Genomic DNA, 13,524 nt, shown 5'->3' with positions numbered 1-13,524 from the left:
CCCGCTCGGGGTGGCGGCCCTCCCTCGGGCCCTGGGGAGCGAGCGAAAGGCCTGGAAGGCTGCGTTGGCCGCCTGACGGGCAGCTGCAGAGCCGTCCCTCCACTAAGAGAGAAACCGACCTGACAGCGAACGCCTCGTTTCTGATGCTGCCCCTGGAGGCTTAGGATTCCGAGGGACTTTCAGTCCTAAGATTGAGATGCAGAAGAAAAGAAAGGAGCCCAGAGAGATGCTTCCTCACCCTTCCCTTGTGCTAGCCTCTTAGCTTTTTATGACCTTTTGGATGGGAAATTTGTTTTGTGACTGAGTCTATCACTCTTTCCTATGTCATTTCTTTCGTTGCTTTTATTTAAAAGTGAAGAATCCCCACCCCAACCTCAGATGAGTATTTGATTCATCTTCGCTGTCATTTTCACGGCTTTTTAAACACTTACCTCTCTAACAGGCCTGGGATTTATTGTGTAAAATATACAGAGAGGATATATATTCATTTTTCCACTTTCACTGGACAACCCTTGGGAATCTGAATATAAGGTGTCTTTTTCTGATTCTGTCCCCAGGCTTATTATGACCTTTGTTTTCCATTACGAACACCATCATCAGCTGTGTGACTAAGCAGTGCTCCTCATTCCAGAGAGATCTGAGCTCAATGATAATAGCGTGAACCCTATTTAGAGAATGTTTCCATTTTCCTATCCGGAGTCACGGAGTGAGCTTTGCGAGGAGATGGCAGGAAGGGTGTGGGAACACAGCGTCCCCTCTCCTTGGCCGCCCGCTCCTCTGGATCGAGTCATGGGGGGTGGGGGGGCTTCTCCAGGATGAGGACTTCCTGGGGGGTGGACAGCCATCTCCCTCAGCCCCTCCCCAGTCTGCCGGCTCCCCAAAGTCAAGGACACGGCCCAGGAGCCTGAGTGCATCGGATGAGGCTCCCCCCGAGGAGCTGCCCCGAGAGGCATCCTGTCGGCCCTGGTTGGGGAGCGGGCAGCCCCGGGCCCCCGGCACTGATGCGACCCCCATCCTTCCACGTGTCTCGTCCAGGGTCTCCTGCTCAGACTGGGAGGGTGTTTGGAGGCGCATCGTCCTGATCCCACCACTTACGTGCCTATTCAGGGTCTCCAGCCGTCCTCCTCTGCATCTTCTACTGAAGGAAGGGATTCAGGGTCTGTTTCCTCTCCCAAAACCCTTTCTTTCATGTTGCCCCTGGCGGAGCCACCAGAGCGTGTAACCCAGGACAGGCAGAAAATGGAGCGACTCCTTGTCCTGTCTCCAGGGGGATTGTCTTGCTTGTCCCCTTGTTGTTGGTTCTCCTGAGCGGCGGCAGAGCTGGGGTCAGAACTGCTAGGGATTCAGCTACACACACACATTCTTTTTCTACATTCTTTGCCGCTATGGTTTATCTCAGGATATTGGATATAGCTCCCTGTGCTCTCTAGTAGGACCTTGTTGTGTATCCATCCTCCATGTAGCAGTTTGTTTGCATCTTCTAACCCCAAGCGCCCAGTCCATCCCTCCCCACCCGCCCCCCACCTCTTGGCAACCATACTTTCATAAAAATAAATAAGAAAGAACTACCGTGTGATGAATGAGCTTGGGCTGGGGGTCCATCCTGATGGAGCCATGCGGATTCTGCCACAGGGCGTTCTCTCTGGTGCAGCCACAGTCCTGAGTAAGTAGAATCGTATGGTGCTTGTCCTTTTGTGTCTGGCCTACTTTGCTTAGCGTAGGCGATGGCACCCCACTCCAGTCCTCTTGCCTGGAAAATCCCATGGATGGCAGAGCCTGGTAGGCTGCAGTCCATGGGGTCACGAAGAGTCGGACACGACTGAGCGCCTTCACTTTCACTTTCCACTTTCATGCACTGGAGAAGGAAATGGCAACCCACTCCAGCGTTCTTGCCTGGAGAATCCCAGGGACGGGGGAGCCTGGTGGGCAGCCGTCTATTGGGTCACCCAGAGTCGGAAACGACTGAAGTGACGTAGCGGCGGCAGCAGCAGCAGTGTTTCTAAGGTTCATCCCTGCTGTAGCGTGTGTCAGAATTTTATCTTTCAGGGCTGAGTAGTATTCCACCGCATGGCCACGCCCCCTTTTGTTTACTCAGCCATCCATCAGTGGGCACGTGGGTGGCCTCCGTCTCTTTTGCTCTTGTGACTAACACTGCTGTGGATGTGGGTGTGCGCGATCTGCTGGAATCTCTGCTCAGTTCTTTGGGGAATGGGCGTGCTGGGCCCTATGGCATTTCTGTGTTTAACTTTGTGAGGAGCTGCGAAATGGTTTTCCACAGGGGCTGCACCATTTTACCTTCCTGCCAGCTTCCCCACATCCTCACTCATGCCTGTTATTTTCCATTTTTCGTGTTTTTCCCCCTATTATAGCCGTCCTTTGGGAAGGACTTCTTAAGTAAAGGGCTTCCCTGGTGGGCTCAGATGGCAAAGAATCTGCCTGCAGTGCAGGAGACCCAGGTCTAAGAATATGTCAAAAGGCCAAAGAATGGAGGACTTAAATGCCTGATTATGAGGGTGATGTTCATCATATTGTCACACTTAGGAATTCTTGAGGGAGGTCTCTGCCTTCACACACGCGGGGCCGTAGGAGGTCACCTGGACACTGCCCTGGGTGTACCAGTTTGCTCGTGGGAATCTTGGCGTTGTTCTTACTCTCAAGCAGTGGCTTTGTTTGTTTTTCATTGATTTTTGCCTCAAAACGTTTCCGTCTGTGTTCCCAGACGGCTAAACTTTGGACAGTGTCAGCACTGAAAAGAATGATACTGCAATTTGTCGCAACAGACTCATTTTTAAGAATCCATAACTCACAGTTATCCTCAGGAAGAGTGAGAGAACGGATGTTCCTCTTGATTTCTAGTCCCATCAGAAATGAGAACATGGCCATTTTGTGACCCTAAATGACCCAAGCTAGGATCGTATGCGAGCTAACCAATGAAGAATTGTAAGGGAACCCACAGGTCATTGGTACTAAAATGTCATCCCCTCAGGCTATTGATTACTTACAAAGCAACTTGTGCATCTTTCCGATGGGAGGCAGATGACCTGCCCCCTTGACCCAGTGGAGTTCAGCATCGCTGAGCAGGGTATCACAGCACCCCGGCCCCGCCCACTGCACCTTGGGGCCTGCAGCATCGCCCAGGAGGTGTTTCTGCCAAAAATGTTTGGCCTCAACCTTAAAAAGCCTCCAGGCCTAACCTTGGTTCATTAGAAATATAGGAGTTAGAGCAACCGGGAAAGCAACAACCAGACCCAACGGGAGACAATCTACAAGGAAACTGGACTTAACCCTAAAAGCCCACAGAAAGCGCAAGGAGACAAAGATGTGGGGCCATTTTATTCTAGAAGCAAAAGGAATAGGAAGTGCAACCATCAGAGGTGACGTGTGAGCCTTGACAGAACCCTGTGCTGGAAAATAGCAGCTGTGACTGACCTAGGGCAGGGCTGGACTGTGGATGGGGTGCTGGATGATGTTATGGAATGAGGGTTGGTTTCCTTAGGGGTGACAGTCATGCTCGGGTTATGTAAGAGACTGTCCTGTTCTTAGGAGATGCTGCGTGTGTCATAAATGCACTTGAGGTGGAAGGTCATGGTGTGGATGATTTATTATCAGACTTTTGGCTAAAACGTGTGTATGTGTGGGGAAGAGAGGGCAAGAGAAAATGTGTCCGAATGTGAGCAGTTGTTGAATCCAGGTGGAGGCTTCAGGAGTGGCCATTCAGCCTGCTCTTTAAACTTCTGTATCTGTTTGGGAAGTCTGTGACAAAAAAAAAGTGGGAAATTATCTATATCTAAAGTTTTCAAATTGCCAAAATCTGTTGGATCATAGAAAAAGCAAGAGATTTCCAGAAAAAAACATCTACTCCTGCATTATTGACTAAGCCAAAGCCTTGACTGTGTGGATCACAACAAGCTGTGAAAAATTCTTCAGCTGGTGGGAATACCAGACTATCTTCCCTGCCTCCTCAGAAATCTGTATGCAGGTCAAGAAGCAACCGTTAGAATGGGACATGGAACAAGGGACTGGTTCCAAATTGGGAAAGGAGAACATCAAGGCTGCATACTGTCACCTTGCTTATTTAGCTTATATGCAGAGTATGTCCTGTGATATGGTCGGCTGGATGAAGCACAAGCTGGAATCAAGATTATTGAAAGAAATATGAATAACCTCAGATATGCAGATGACACCACAATTATGGCAGAAAGCAAAGAAGAACTAAAGAGCCTCTTGATGAAGGTGAAAGAGAAGAGTGAAAAAGCTGGCTTAAAACTCGACATTCAGAAAACTAAGATCATGGCATCTGGTCCCATCACTTCATGGCAAATAGATGGGGAAACAATGGAAACAGTGACAGACTATTTTCTTGGGCTCCAAAATCACTTCCAGTGGTGACAGCAGCCGTGAAATTTAGAGACGCTTGGAAGAAAAGCCAGGACCAACCTGGACAGCACATTAAAAAGCAGCCCCAGAGGGGTGGTGCCCTGGGACGACCCAGAGGGGTGGTGCGGGGAGGGAGGTGGGAGGGGCTTCAGGATGCGGAACACGTGTACACCCGTGGCGGATTCATGTTGATGTATGGCAAAACCAATACAATATTGTAAAGTAATTAGCCTCCAATTAAAATAAATAAATTTATATTAAAGATAAATAAATGAATAAAGTTTTGTGTTCCACATTCTCCAGAACCTGACTCCTGCCTTTGAAAGTCTTCATTTTTTTTTTTTTTTGTCTTGCAGTTCGGGACCGAGTCAGGTCAAAGATGGAGAGAGACATTCTGGCCGAGGTGAATCACCCTTTCATCGTGAAGCTTCATTATGGTGCGTGTGTGTGCTCAGTCGTGTCCGACTCTCTGCGACCCCAGGGACTGTAGCCCACCAGGCTCCTCTGTCCATGGGTTTCTCCAGGAAAGAATAGTGGAGTGGGTTGCCATTTCCTACTCCAGGGGATCTTCCCGACCCAGGGATGGAACCCAGGAACCCACGCTGCAAGCAGATTCTTCACCAGCTGAGCCTCCAGGGAAGCCTTGCATTTCTAAAACCCCAACATTATAAGCTTCTGGCCTCGATGTTCAGTAAATGAAGTTTCCAAGTGTGTGGGAAACTTCACACACTTGTCAGTGCCCCTTCCAGCCAGACGCCCTGTGTGTGACACGGGCGCCACGTGATGGGCCAACGGTAGCATTGGACTGACCGTCTGGTGGCCACGGACATTACTTTCTCTTGACCCTCATGTGCCGGCAGACCCCTCTGACCGAGGCGTGCCCTTGCTCGTGGTGGGCAGGGGTGGAACCGTGGACTGCATGCCCCTACCTGTGGCCCTCGGGGCCCAAACCAAGGACACGAGCCCCATGGACCCCGGGTGCAGTATGCAGGCTGCCCCATCCCCAGTGCAGCCCTCAGAGGAGGAACGGGCGGTGGGCGTCCTTGAACCCTAAGCTGCCCCGAAGCAGCTCCATAGAAGGACAGGGTGGTCCCGGACGGTCCAGTCGCCGTGCCCCTCCCCAGGCAGCTCACAGCAAAGCCGACCCTCCGACAAGACCCAGGTGGCCAGTGTTCCCAGAGGTGATGAGAGCCCGGGGACCTACTGACACTTTTCCCTGCGTGTCTTTCAGTCCCCCTTAGTGATTAAGAAAGGAAAGAAGGGGAGGGAGCTGGTAGGAGAGGAAGAGAAATAGTCTCCAGACTGTTCATGAGAAGCGCAGGCAGAGCTCTTTGCCGTGGGCCCCCTCTCCCCGAGCGCTGCCCCCGACGCTGTCCACCCTGCCCCAGGCCTGCATCTGAAATGACTCGGCAGTATAGACCACACGGTACTGTCTGAGCCAAAGACAGAAGGGCTCCTAGCACTCAGCGCTGGCCCCAAGGGAGTGACGGCCACCCCAGGCACTGCGACCCCAAAACGCTCTCACCTCTCTCCGTCCGCAGCCTTCCAGACAGAAGGGAAACTCTACCTGATTCTGGACTTCCTGCGCGGAGGGGACCTCTTCACCCGGCTCTCCAAAGAGGTACACAGTGTGGGCCGGGGGGCTGTGGGTGGCTGCCTAGAGTCCGCAGGACGCGGGTGGGAGGAGGGGGCTGTGTGTGAGTGTGCATGTGTACATGTATGCATGCTGGGTGGCGTGTGTATGTGTGCGTGTGCAGTATACGTGTGCACGTGTGATGGTGGTGGGGTGTGTGATGTGTGTATAGGTGTGTTACTTGTTTTAAAGAAGTCTCGCAAGTCACATGGAGAAGAAGTCTGTTGTCCTGGAAGAAAGTGTTCGTCGCTCAGTCATGTCTGACTCTTGGCGACCCCATGACTGTAGGCCGCCAGGCGCTCTGTCCGTGGATTTCCCAGGCAAGGGTACTGGAGTGGGTTGCCATGCCCCTCTGCAGGGGATCTTCCCGACCCAGGGATCGAACCAGGTCTCGCAGTCAGATTGTTTACTGACTGAGCCAGCAGGGAAGGGTCTTCAGAAAAGAGACTTCCCACGACCCCGTGGAGTTCTCGAGCCACCCTGCATAGAGCAGATGGAAACTTGGTTATGTTACGCGGGAAAGACTATTTCACAGGACCTCAGTTTCCACTGTAGGAAGATGCTGTTAACACGAGGACCACTCTTCCTGGGAGGGGCGCCTGGGGCATCCAGTTAGGGCTACACAGGGGAGACCTGCATGACCCCCAGCCACTTCACAGCCCTGGGGCTTATCCTTGCCCCCAGCACCTGACTTGGGAACTTTCCGGAATGTCTCACGGCTCAGCGTGGGAGCTCTCTGGCCTCTGCTTCATGGGATGGAAAACCCAGGCTCCTGCTCCCGGCAGGGGTGACTCTAGGCTTTTTGTCCTGATGATTCCATGCGGTTCCCCTTACTCAGAAGAGAGGGCGGCAGCGCTGGTGACGACGCACCAGCAGGTTTTCCACCCTCTGATGCAGCCTCCCCCCAGCCGCGGGGTTCCTCTTGGCCATAACAGAGGGTTCAGCTGCCCGCTGCCTTTCCTCACCGCCCACTGGCACAGCAGGAGAGCCGTCCACCCTGCGTGACACGCCGAAGTGGGCAGTCAATCATGGTGGCGCAGGGTGGGGTCCCCGAGGCCTCAGGCTGCCCTGTCCCTCCATCTCCCACCGGACCGCCAGGTCACAGCACAACTGATGTATCGGGCTCTTTGCAATATAGATTGGAAGCATGGCTGGGAGAATCCGGTCCAAGTTCTCCAAAAGCCCTCTGGGAGCAGGTCTCTGGTCCCTTAACCTGCCTCCCAGCTGAGCTCAGTGTCCAGAGAGGCTGGATCACTGAGGCTGGCGTGTCTCGCCTGGCGCCTCTTGGTCTGCTCCCCAGCTTGTCTGCAAGAATCAGGCCGCATCCAGTGCGACACACCCTGTTGTTGGGCTTCTGGACCAAAAAGGCAGCGACGTTTAGCAAAATACCCTACCGTGGCTCCCAGTGGGAACACGTAAGGTTCCTGTAAGACCCTCTGTCTCAGAGCTGAAGTGACGTTGTCCGGTGTGGGCTCAACAGGGTCTCAGAGTTCACGGACACACGGGAAATGAACGTTACCCTAACCCCAACCCTACGTGCAAAAGTATTTTCTTTCCATTGTTTTCCCCGAGTCCACTGGACGGCATCCTTGTGAGTGTCGGTCTCAGCACTGACTCCTTCGAGAACTCACATCCGTGGGTGTTTCATTCCTGAAGAGAAACTCTTTGTCATTTGAACTTGGAGGCCGTCCTGAGCTGAGTCCCAGGAACAGCCAAGAAGGGGAAACGGTGACTGTGAGCCTGGACTGCAGGCACGCCCGGGTGGTTATGTCCAGAAGTGGGGACGGTCAGGTGTAGGAGATCCCGACAGCCAGCAGCGTCTGACGACAGAGAAGCCCCCTGAGCGTGTTGGCCAATTTAGGGAAGAAAGACCCAGCCAGGAAGGAGGTGCTGGTCGAGCGTGGAGACGGAACAAGCGATTCCAGAGGCTGGAGGGGTGGCGAGGATTGGTGGGACCCTGACGCTTCCCGCCAGGACTTGGGGTGCATGTCCCAGCCCCTCTGGGAGGCGCCCCACTTGTGAAGGGGACAAGCTCCACCTGCACCAGCCTGACGCCATCACGTTCGTTTCCCCAGATGACCCTTATCCTGGCCCCAGCTTCCTGGGCAGCCTTCTGCTGGTGCGTTGATTTTCAGAGGGAGTTCAGCCATGTCATGGGTTTCTGCTCTCTGTGATGCTGACTTCTCACAGTGCAGGTAGAGAATGCTTTCTGGTAGCATCTGGCTGGCTGGTGAGATGGCTACAGAATTGCGTGCTGGTTCTCACAGCCGCCATGGACAGGGAGACCGTGGGAGGCAATGACCTTGAGGTCTGCTGGGCGCCGTGGCCTCGAGCGTGTTTCAGCTGAGCCAGGATCCCTCTCCCACCAGCCTCCCCGAGAGAGACACCTGCCGACACCACATGAGTGGGTCGTGTTGGTGGACTCGTCTGCTTCAGAGAGACAGCGGCTCCTCGTACGTAACCCGAGGGGTAAAGATGTAAGGTCTGAGAAAGAAATGAGATTCAAGACGTGGTCTCAGGAAATCTTTCAGGCCTGTTGATGTCGACCTTCACAGCGTGGTTTAGCTGGTTGTATTATAATAAAATGGTACATCCCAGGCAGAGAAGACGTCTTGAGAGTCCCTTGGACTGCAAGGAAATCCAACCATTCCATCCTAACGGAAATCAGCCCCGAATATTCATTGGAAGGACTGATGCTAAAGATGAAACTCCAATACTTTGGCCACCTGATGCGAAGAGCTGACTCATTTGAAAAGACCCTGATGCTGGGAAAGATTGAGGGCGGGAGGAGAAGGGGACGACAAAGAATGAGATGGTTGGATGGCACCACCGACTCAATGGACATGAGTCTTCGTAAACTCTGGGAGTTGATAATGGACAGGGAGGCCTGGTGTGCTGTAGTCCATGGGGTCGCAAAGAGTGAGATACAACTGAGTGACTGAACTGAACATCCCAGGCACTTCTATTAAAGCATAAACCCAGAAACACACTCCCAAGCCACATGGTTTGAGGGGCAAGAGAAGCTAGAGGAGAGAACCTGGCCCAGTGTTCCACCCACAAGTCGAGTCACTTTGTGAGAAGAGCCCCCAGGTTCACTGGTCCTGAAACTTTGACGAGAACTCAATCTTCTGTTGTAGGAGCTGGAAGAGCCTGGTCAGGGCCATGGTCTGCAGAGTGGAGCTGGGCTCAGGGTTCAGGGCTCGGGGCTCAGGGCTCGGGGCTCAGGGCTCGAGACTCGGGGCTCAGGGCGGGTCTCAGGAGCAGCGTCCTGCTCTCTACACCTGGCAGACCGAGCAGGCTGAGCCTCCTCTGTCTCCTGCAGGTGATGTTCACAGAGGAGGACGTCAAGTTCTACCTGGCGGAGCTGGCCTTGGCCTTGGACCACCTGCACGGCCTGGGCATCATCTACAGAGACCTGAAGCCAGAGAAGTGAGCAGCCCCTGCCCTGCAGAGACCTCACTCTGTCCCTGTTCCCCTGTGCGCACACGTCAGGCCGGAGGCCGGGGACGTCCCGGTACCACCCCCACACACAAGGATTCCACCTGCTTGCCCCCCGAAAGGGGCCAGACGCAGGCATGGCTTGTGCTGAGAGGTGTGGGATGGCCCCCTCCCCCTGACCCTCCAAACTCCTCCCACCCAGGAGACAGGCCAGGCCACATTCCTGCGGTGCAGGGGAGGCTGGTCAGGCTGGAGGTGGCCCTCCACCCCTCCAACCACACCTGCTGTCCCCCTTCTTAGGTGGGGCCCGTCCTGCAGAGGGCACATCCCCCACACACCTCCTCCTCCAAGCTGGCCTCCAGCCCACCTCCACCTCCAGGTTCTAGAAGCCCTTCAGCTGCCTGGGCCTGTTTCTAGGTGGCGAGTCAGCTGAGCTGTTCCAAGCTTTCCTAAAGGACAGTGGGCCAGATTCCCAGCCCAGATCCCAAACAGATTCCTGTACCTTTGGCAACAATCATCTGTAATGTTGTTTCTAGGACATCTTGCTAATCCAGTCTAAATTTTTTTAAAGTCCCCCCACATAGTAATGTTCTTATTTAAGGCATTCTCCTGCTGTTTTCTGTGCAGAGCTGACACAGTCTAGGAGGGACCCACTTGGAAAGGAGGAGTCTACAGGGTGCAGTTTTAAGTTCAGTGGTCTCTGCTGCAGAGTTGGTGATTTCTCAACCCCCTGAAGCAGTCGACAACACCCCCCACCCCACCCCCCTCCCCCCGTAGACTGAGGTCCACGCCTGCCGCTGGATAAATTGGGGGCTGGCAGGACCCCAAGGCTTGGGGCACAAGGCAACCCAGGCCCCGAGGCACAGGAAGTGAATCTCCCCTCCTCATTCTCCATCCCTTACTCCTTCATCTGCTGTGACCTGAGAAAAACACACAGTCAGCTCTGAGAAGCAGCTGCCACTGACGGAAGCACCTGGGTTTGCCTGGGGGCCAGGAGTGTTATGCACGCCTCTGATGCAAAGTGCGTTTTCCTGAGACCCGGCATCAGCCTGACCGCCCGCTGGGCAGGGCATCTCTGGCCGCACGTGTAAATGATGAATGCGTGAATAACCATGAAAGGCCCTCTCCTGAGTGTCCCCGCGCCCTGCAAATGCTGCCTTCTGACTGCGGGCGCTGGGCCACCGTCACCCCTCCTCTGAGCCCCGGGCCCCCCGGAGGGCAGCACCCCAAGTCTCCCTCTCGTGAAGGGTCAGGGAGATCCGGCAGTTAGACGTGGTGATACGTCATTGCAGGCTGAAGAACAAGGATTTTTGTTGTCAGCAAGAATTAGTAGGGAGTTAATCTTGAAAGTTGCTCACTTCTGGGGCAAAGATGAAGTGTAACTTAAACATGAGAACGTTTGCTTCTTTCATTATAAACTGTCATCTCAGTTACATGCTGTAAATTTTCCTGCCCTTTCCCATGAAATAGTGGGTGTTACTTTTAATCCCATGGCTGATTTGTTTTAATTGTGGTAAGGTGAATATAACATAAAATGGACCATCTCCAACGGCGCAGGTCAGTCGTGTCAAGAACACTGACGCTGTTGTACATCACCACCCTCCATCCCCAAACTCTCCATCCTGCAAAACCGACACTCTGTCCCTGGGGAAACACTGCCTCCCACCCCCCGCTCCCCGTCTCCGCGGACCTGACCGCTCTGGGTCCCCACGCGAGTGGGATCACACGGCGTTCGTCCTGCTGTGACCGACACTGCCCTCAGCCTGGTGTCCTCCTGGTGACCCGTGTCCCAGCTTCCTCCCTTTCCCAAATGTGTTTACGGGTCCACGTGTTAATCCTCACAATCCTCATCCTGGTCTCTTTGGAGCTGGGCTGACACCTCCCAGAAGCTGGGAGAGCAGGGTTTAGTTACAGTGAAGAGCGAGACGGGACGACTGGAAGCCCCCAGGAAGCCGTGGGCTGCAGCCTGGAGCAGGGCCTCACGGGGCGCTGGCCTCCCTCCAGCCCCTCCGTGCGGCCTGCGGGAGCGAGCCCGGCCCCATGGCAGAGAGCTGGGGGTGGCAGGATGGGGCTCCCGGTGGGGTTCCCAGGTGGCCCGCGCCGGCGATGAGGGCCAGAGCCAGGGGACCAGCCTGAGGTCTCACGGGCTTCCCTGGAGCTCGGGGCTGGTCCTGAGAGCCGGGACGGGGCTCCCGGGGAGATCTGGGGAGAGGGAGCAGGCTCCACCCGGCCAGTGCCCGCCTGGGGACAGGAGATCCCTGAGGGGCTCTGTATCTGCACAGCTCAGGCACTCCTGGCCCATCTCAGCCCTGTTCTCACAGGGCAGGCAGTCCTGGGGGCGGGGGGCAAACCGTCCCCCCGGGCTTGAGACGGTCTCAGACCTGCCGTCCCCGCTAGCCTGGTGAACAGGCACAAGGACACAGGGGTGCCCCCTGCCCCCCACCCCGAGCGTCTGTGCGCACCCGACCCCGCAGGAGCTGCTGACCAGCGACGCAGCAGCCGGGAGGCCAGCAGGCACCTCCCCTCTGGCATGGAGACTGCTCCCCGGGGCCCGGGCATGTCCTCTGGGGTCCGAGTGCCCTCTCGCGTGTCTCGTCTCAGAGCATCTGTTTTCTTCCCCTTTCTTCCAGCATCCTCCTGGACGAAGAGGGGCATATTAAGATCACAGGTGTGTAAGTCTCTCCCATCCCTCACTGTTGACTTCGTCCCGGCCCTGGTACACGGGGCACCAGCCCAGGCCCTCCGTCGGCAGCGCGTGCACACGCGTCCCTGTGGCCGCGGCTCCTTCTGGTCTCCCTGAGGCCTCTTCTCTCCTCTGGGCTGGCTCGCCCCGCTCCTAATGCCCACCCCGTCCCAGCGCAGGGTACAGAGTAACTTCTCTCTAATGCCAAACAGTTAGGCTTTTTAAGTTTCTCATGAATTATGCATGGGAATGGGGCACTAGCGTGACAGACCCTTCAGGAGGCACCCTAGAGGCGGGGGGCCACAGGTTGGAGGGCACCTGCAGTGTCCACTGGTGTGGCTGCTACTGAGCCCACTTTGGCCTGTGGGTGCCTCTGTGCTGCCCACACGGAGGGCAGCAGAAGAGACTAACGCTTACAAGCTGGAACCTAAACCTGACTTCTGCACCCGGGTAAAACAGTCCCGAAGTGCCAGCCAGGCATTTCATGGAGATTTAAGGTTCTGCTAACACCTCTCTGGGTTTCTCTGCTGAGTGAGGAACTGCACACGTGTGTTATATAAACCCCGCGTGTACACACGTGTACAGAGGTAGCTGGAATAATAGGGTTTTCTTTTGGCATCAGTTCCACAAGGTCTTGTAGGTCTTAGAACCGTTCAGCTTGAGCTTCTTCAGCATCAGTGGTCAGGGCATAGACTTGGATTACTGTGATGTTGAACGGTTTGCCTTGGAAACGAAGAGAGATCACTCTGTCATTTTTGAGATTGCACCCTAGAACTGCATTTCGGACTCTTTTGTTGACTATGATGGCTACTCCATTTCTTCTAGGGGATTCCTGCCCACAGTAGTAGATATAATGGTCACCTGAGTTAAATTCACCCATTCCAGTCCATTCTAGTTCTCTGATTCCTAAAATGTCGATGTTCACGCTTGCTATCTCCTGCTTGACCGCTTCCAATCTGCCTTGATTCGTGGCCCTGACGTTCCAGCTCCCTATTCAGCACTGTTCTTTGTAGCCTCGGACTTTACTTTCACCTCCAGACATCCACAACTGGCGTTGCTTCCGCTCCGGCCCAGCCGCTGCGTTCTTTCTGGAGCTGTTTCTCTGCTCTTCCCCAGCAGCACATTGGACGCCTGCCGACCTGGGGGGCTCGATCAGAGGATTTTGGCTTCCTCTGATGCAGTCGTTGCCGTCTCTGTTATTTATTAGCGACCCCGAGTTAGTCATTTGTCATGATTTGTCATTTTGGCACAGATGACAGACAAGCCCCCGAGACTCTGATGTGCAGAGCAGGTTGCTTCGGTCGTGAGTGTCAGACCCACGTGGGTGGTGGGGAGGCTGTCTTAGCAGCGGGCTCTCTCGGTCCTCACTCGGCCCGGGAGGAGGTGACATAAC

The 13,524-nt window shown here is 54.8% G+C and overlaps 1 protein-coding gene across 6 annotated transcripts in view; it reads left to right on the top strand.

Annotated features, from left to right (window-relative positions):
- RPS6KA2 (ribosomal protein S6 kinase A2) overlaps positions 1-13,524 on the top strand; it is a 334,483-nt gene that overhangs the window by 260,565 nt on the left and 60,394 nt on the right. For all 6 annotated transcript variants that reach the window (XM_069599347.1, XM_069599348.1, XM_069599349.1 and 3 more), the window contains 4 exons: positions 4,734-4,814; positions 5,919-5,998; positions 9,333-9,439; positions 12,079-12,116. In XM_069599347.1, the coding sequence (XP_069455448.1) occupies positions 4,734-4,814; positions 5,919-5,998; positions 9,333-9,439; positions 12,079-12,116 (306 nt within the window). The remainder of the gene's footprint in view (positions 1-4,733; positions 4,815-5,918; positions 5,999-9,332; positions 9,440-12,078; positions 12,117-13,524) is intronic.

This window comes from Ovis canadensis, chromosome 8, assembly GCF_042477335.2.
Source record: "Ovis canadensis isolate MfBH-ARS-UI-01 breed Bighorn chromosome 8, ARS-UI_OviCan_v2, whole genome shotgun sequence".
NCBI classification, from domain to species: Eukaryota; Metazoa; Chordata; class Mammalia; order Artiodactyla; family Bovidae; genus Ovis; species Ovis canadensis.
This window is presented reverse-complemented; position numbering and strand designations above follow the sequence as displayed.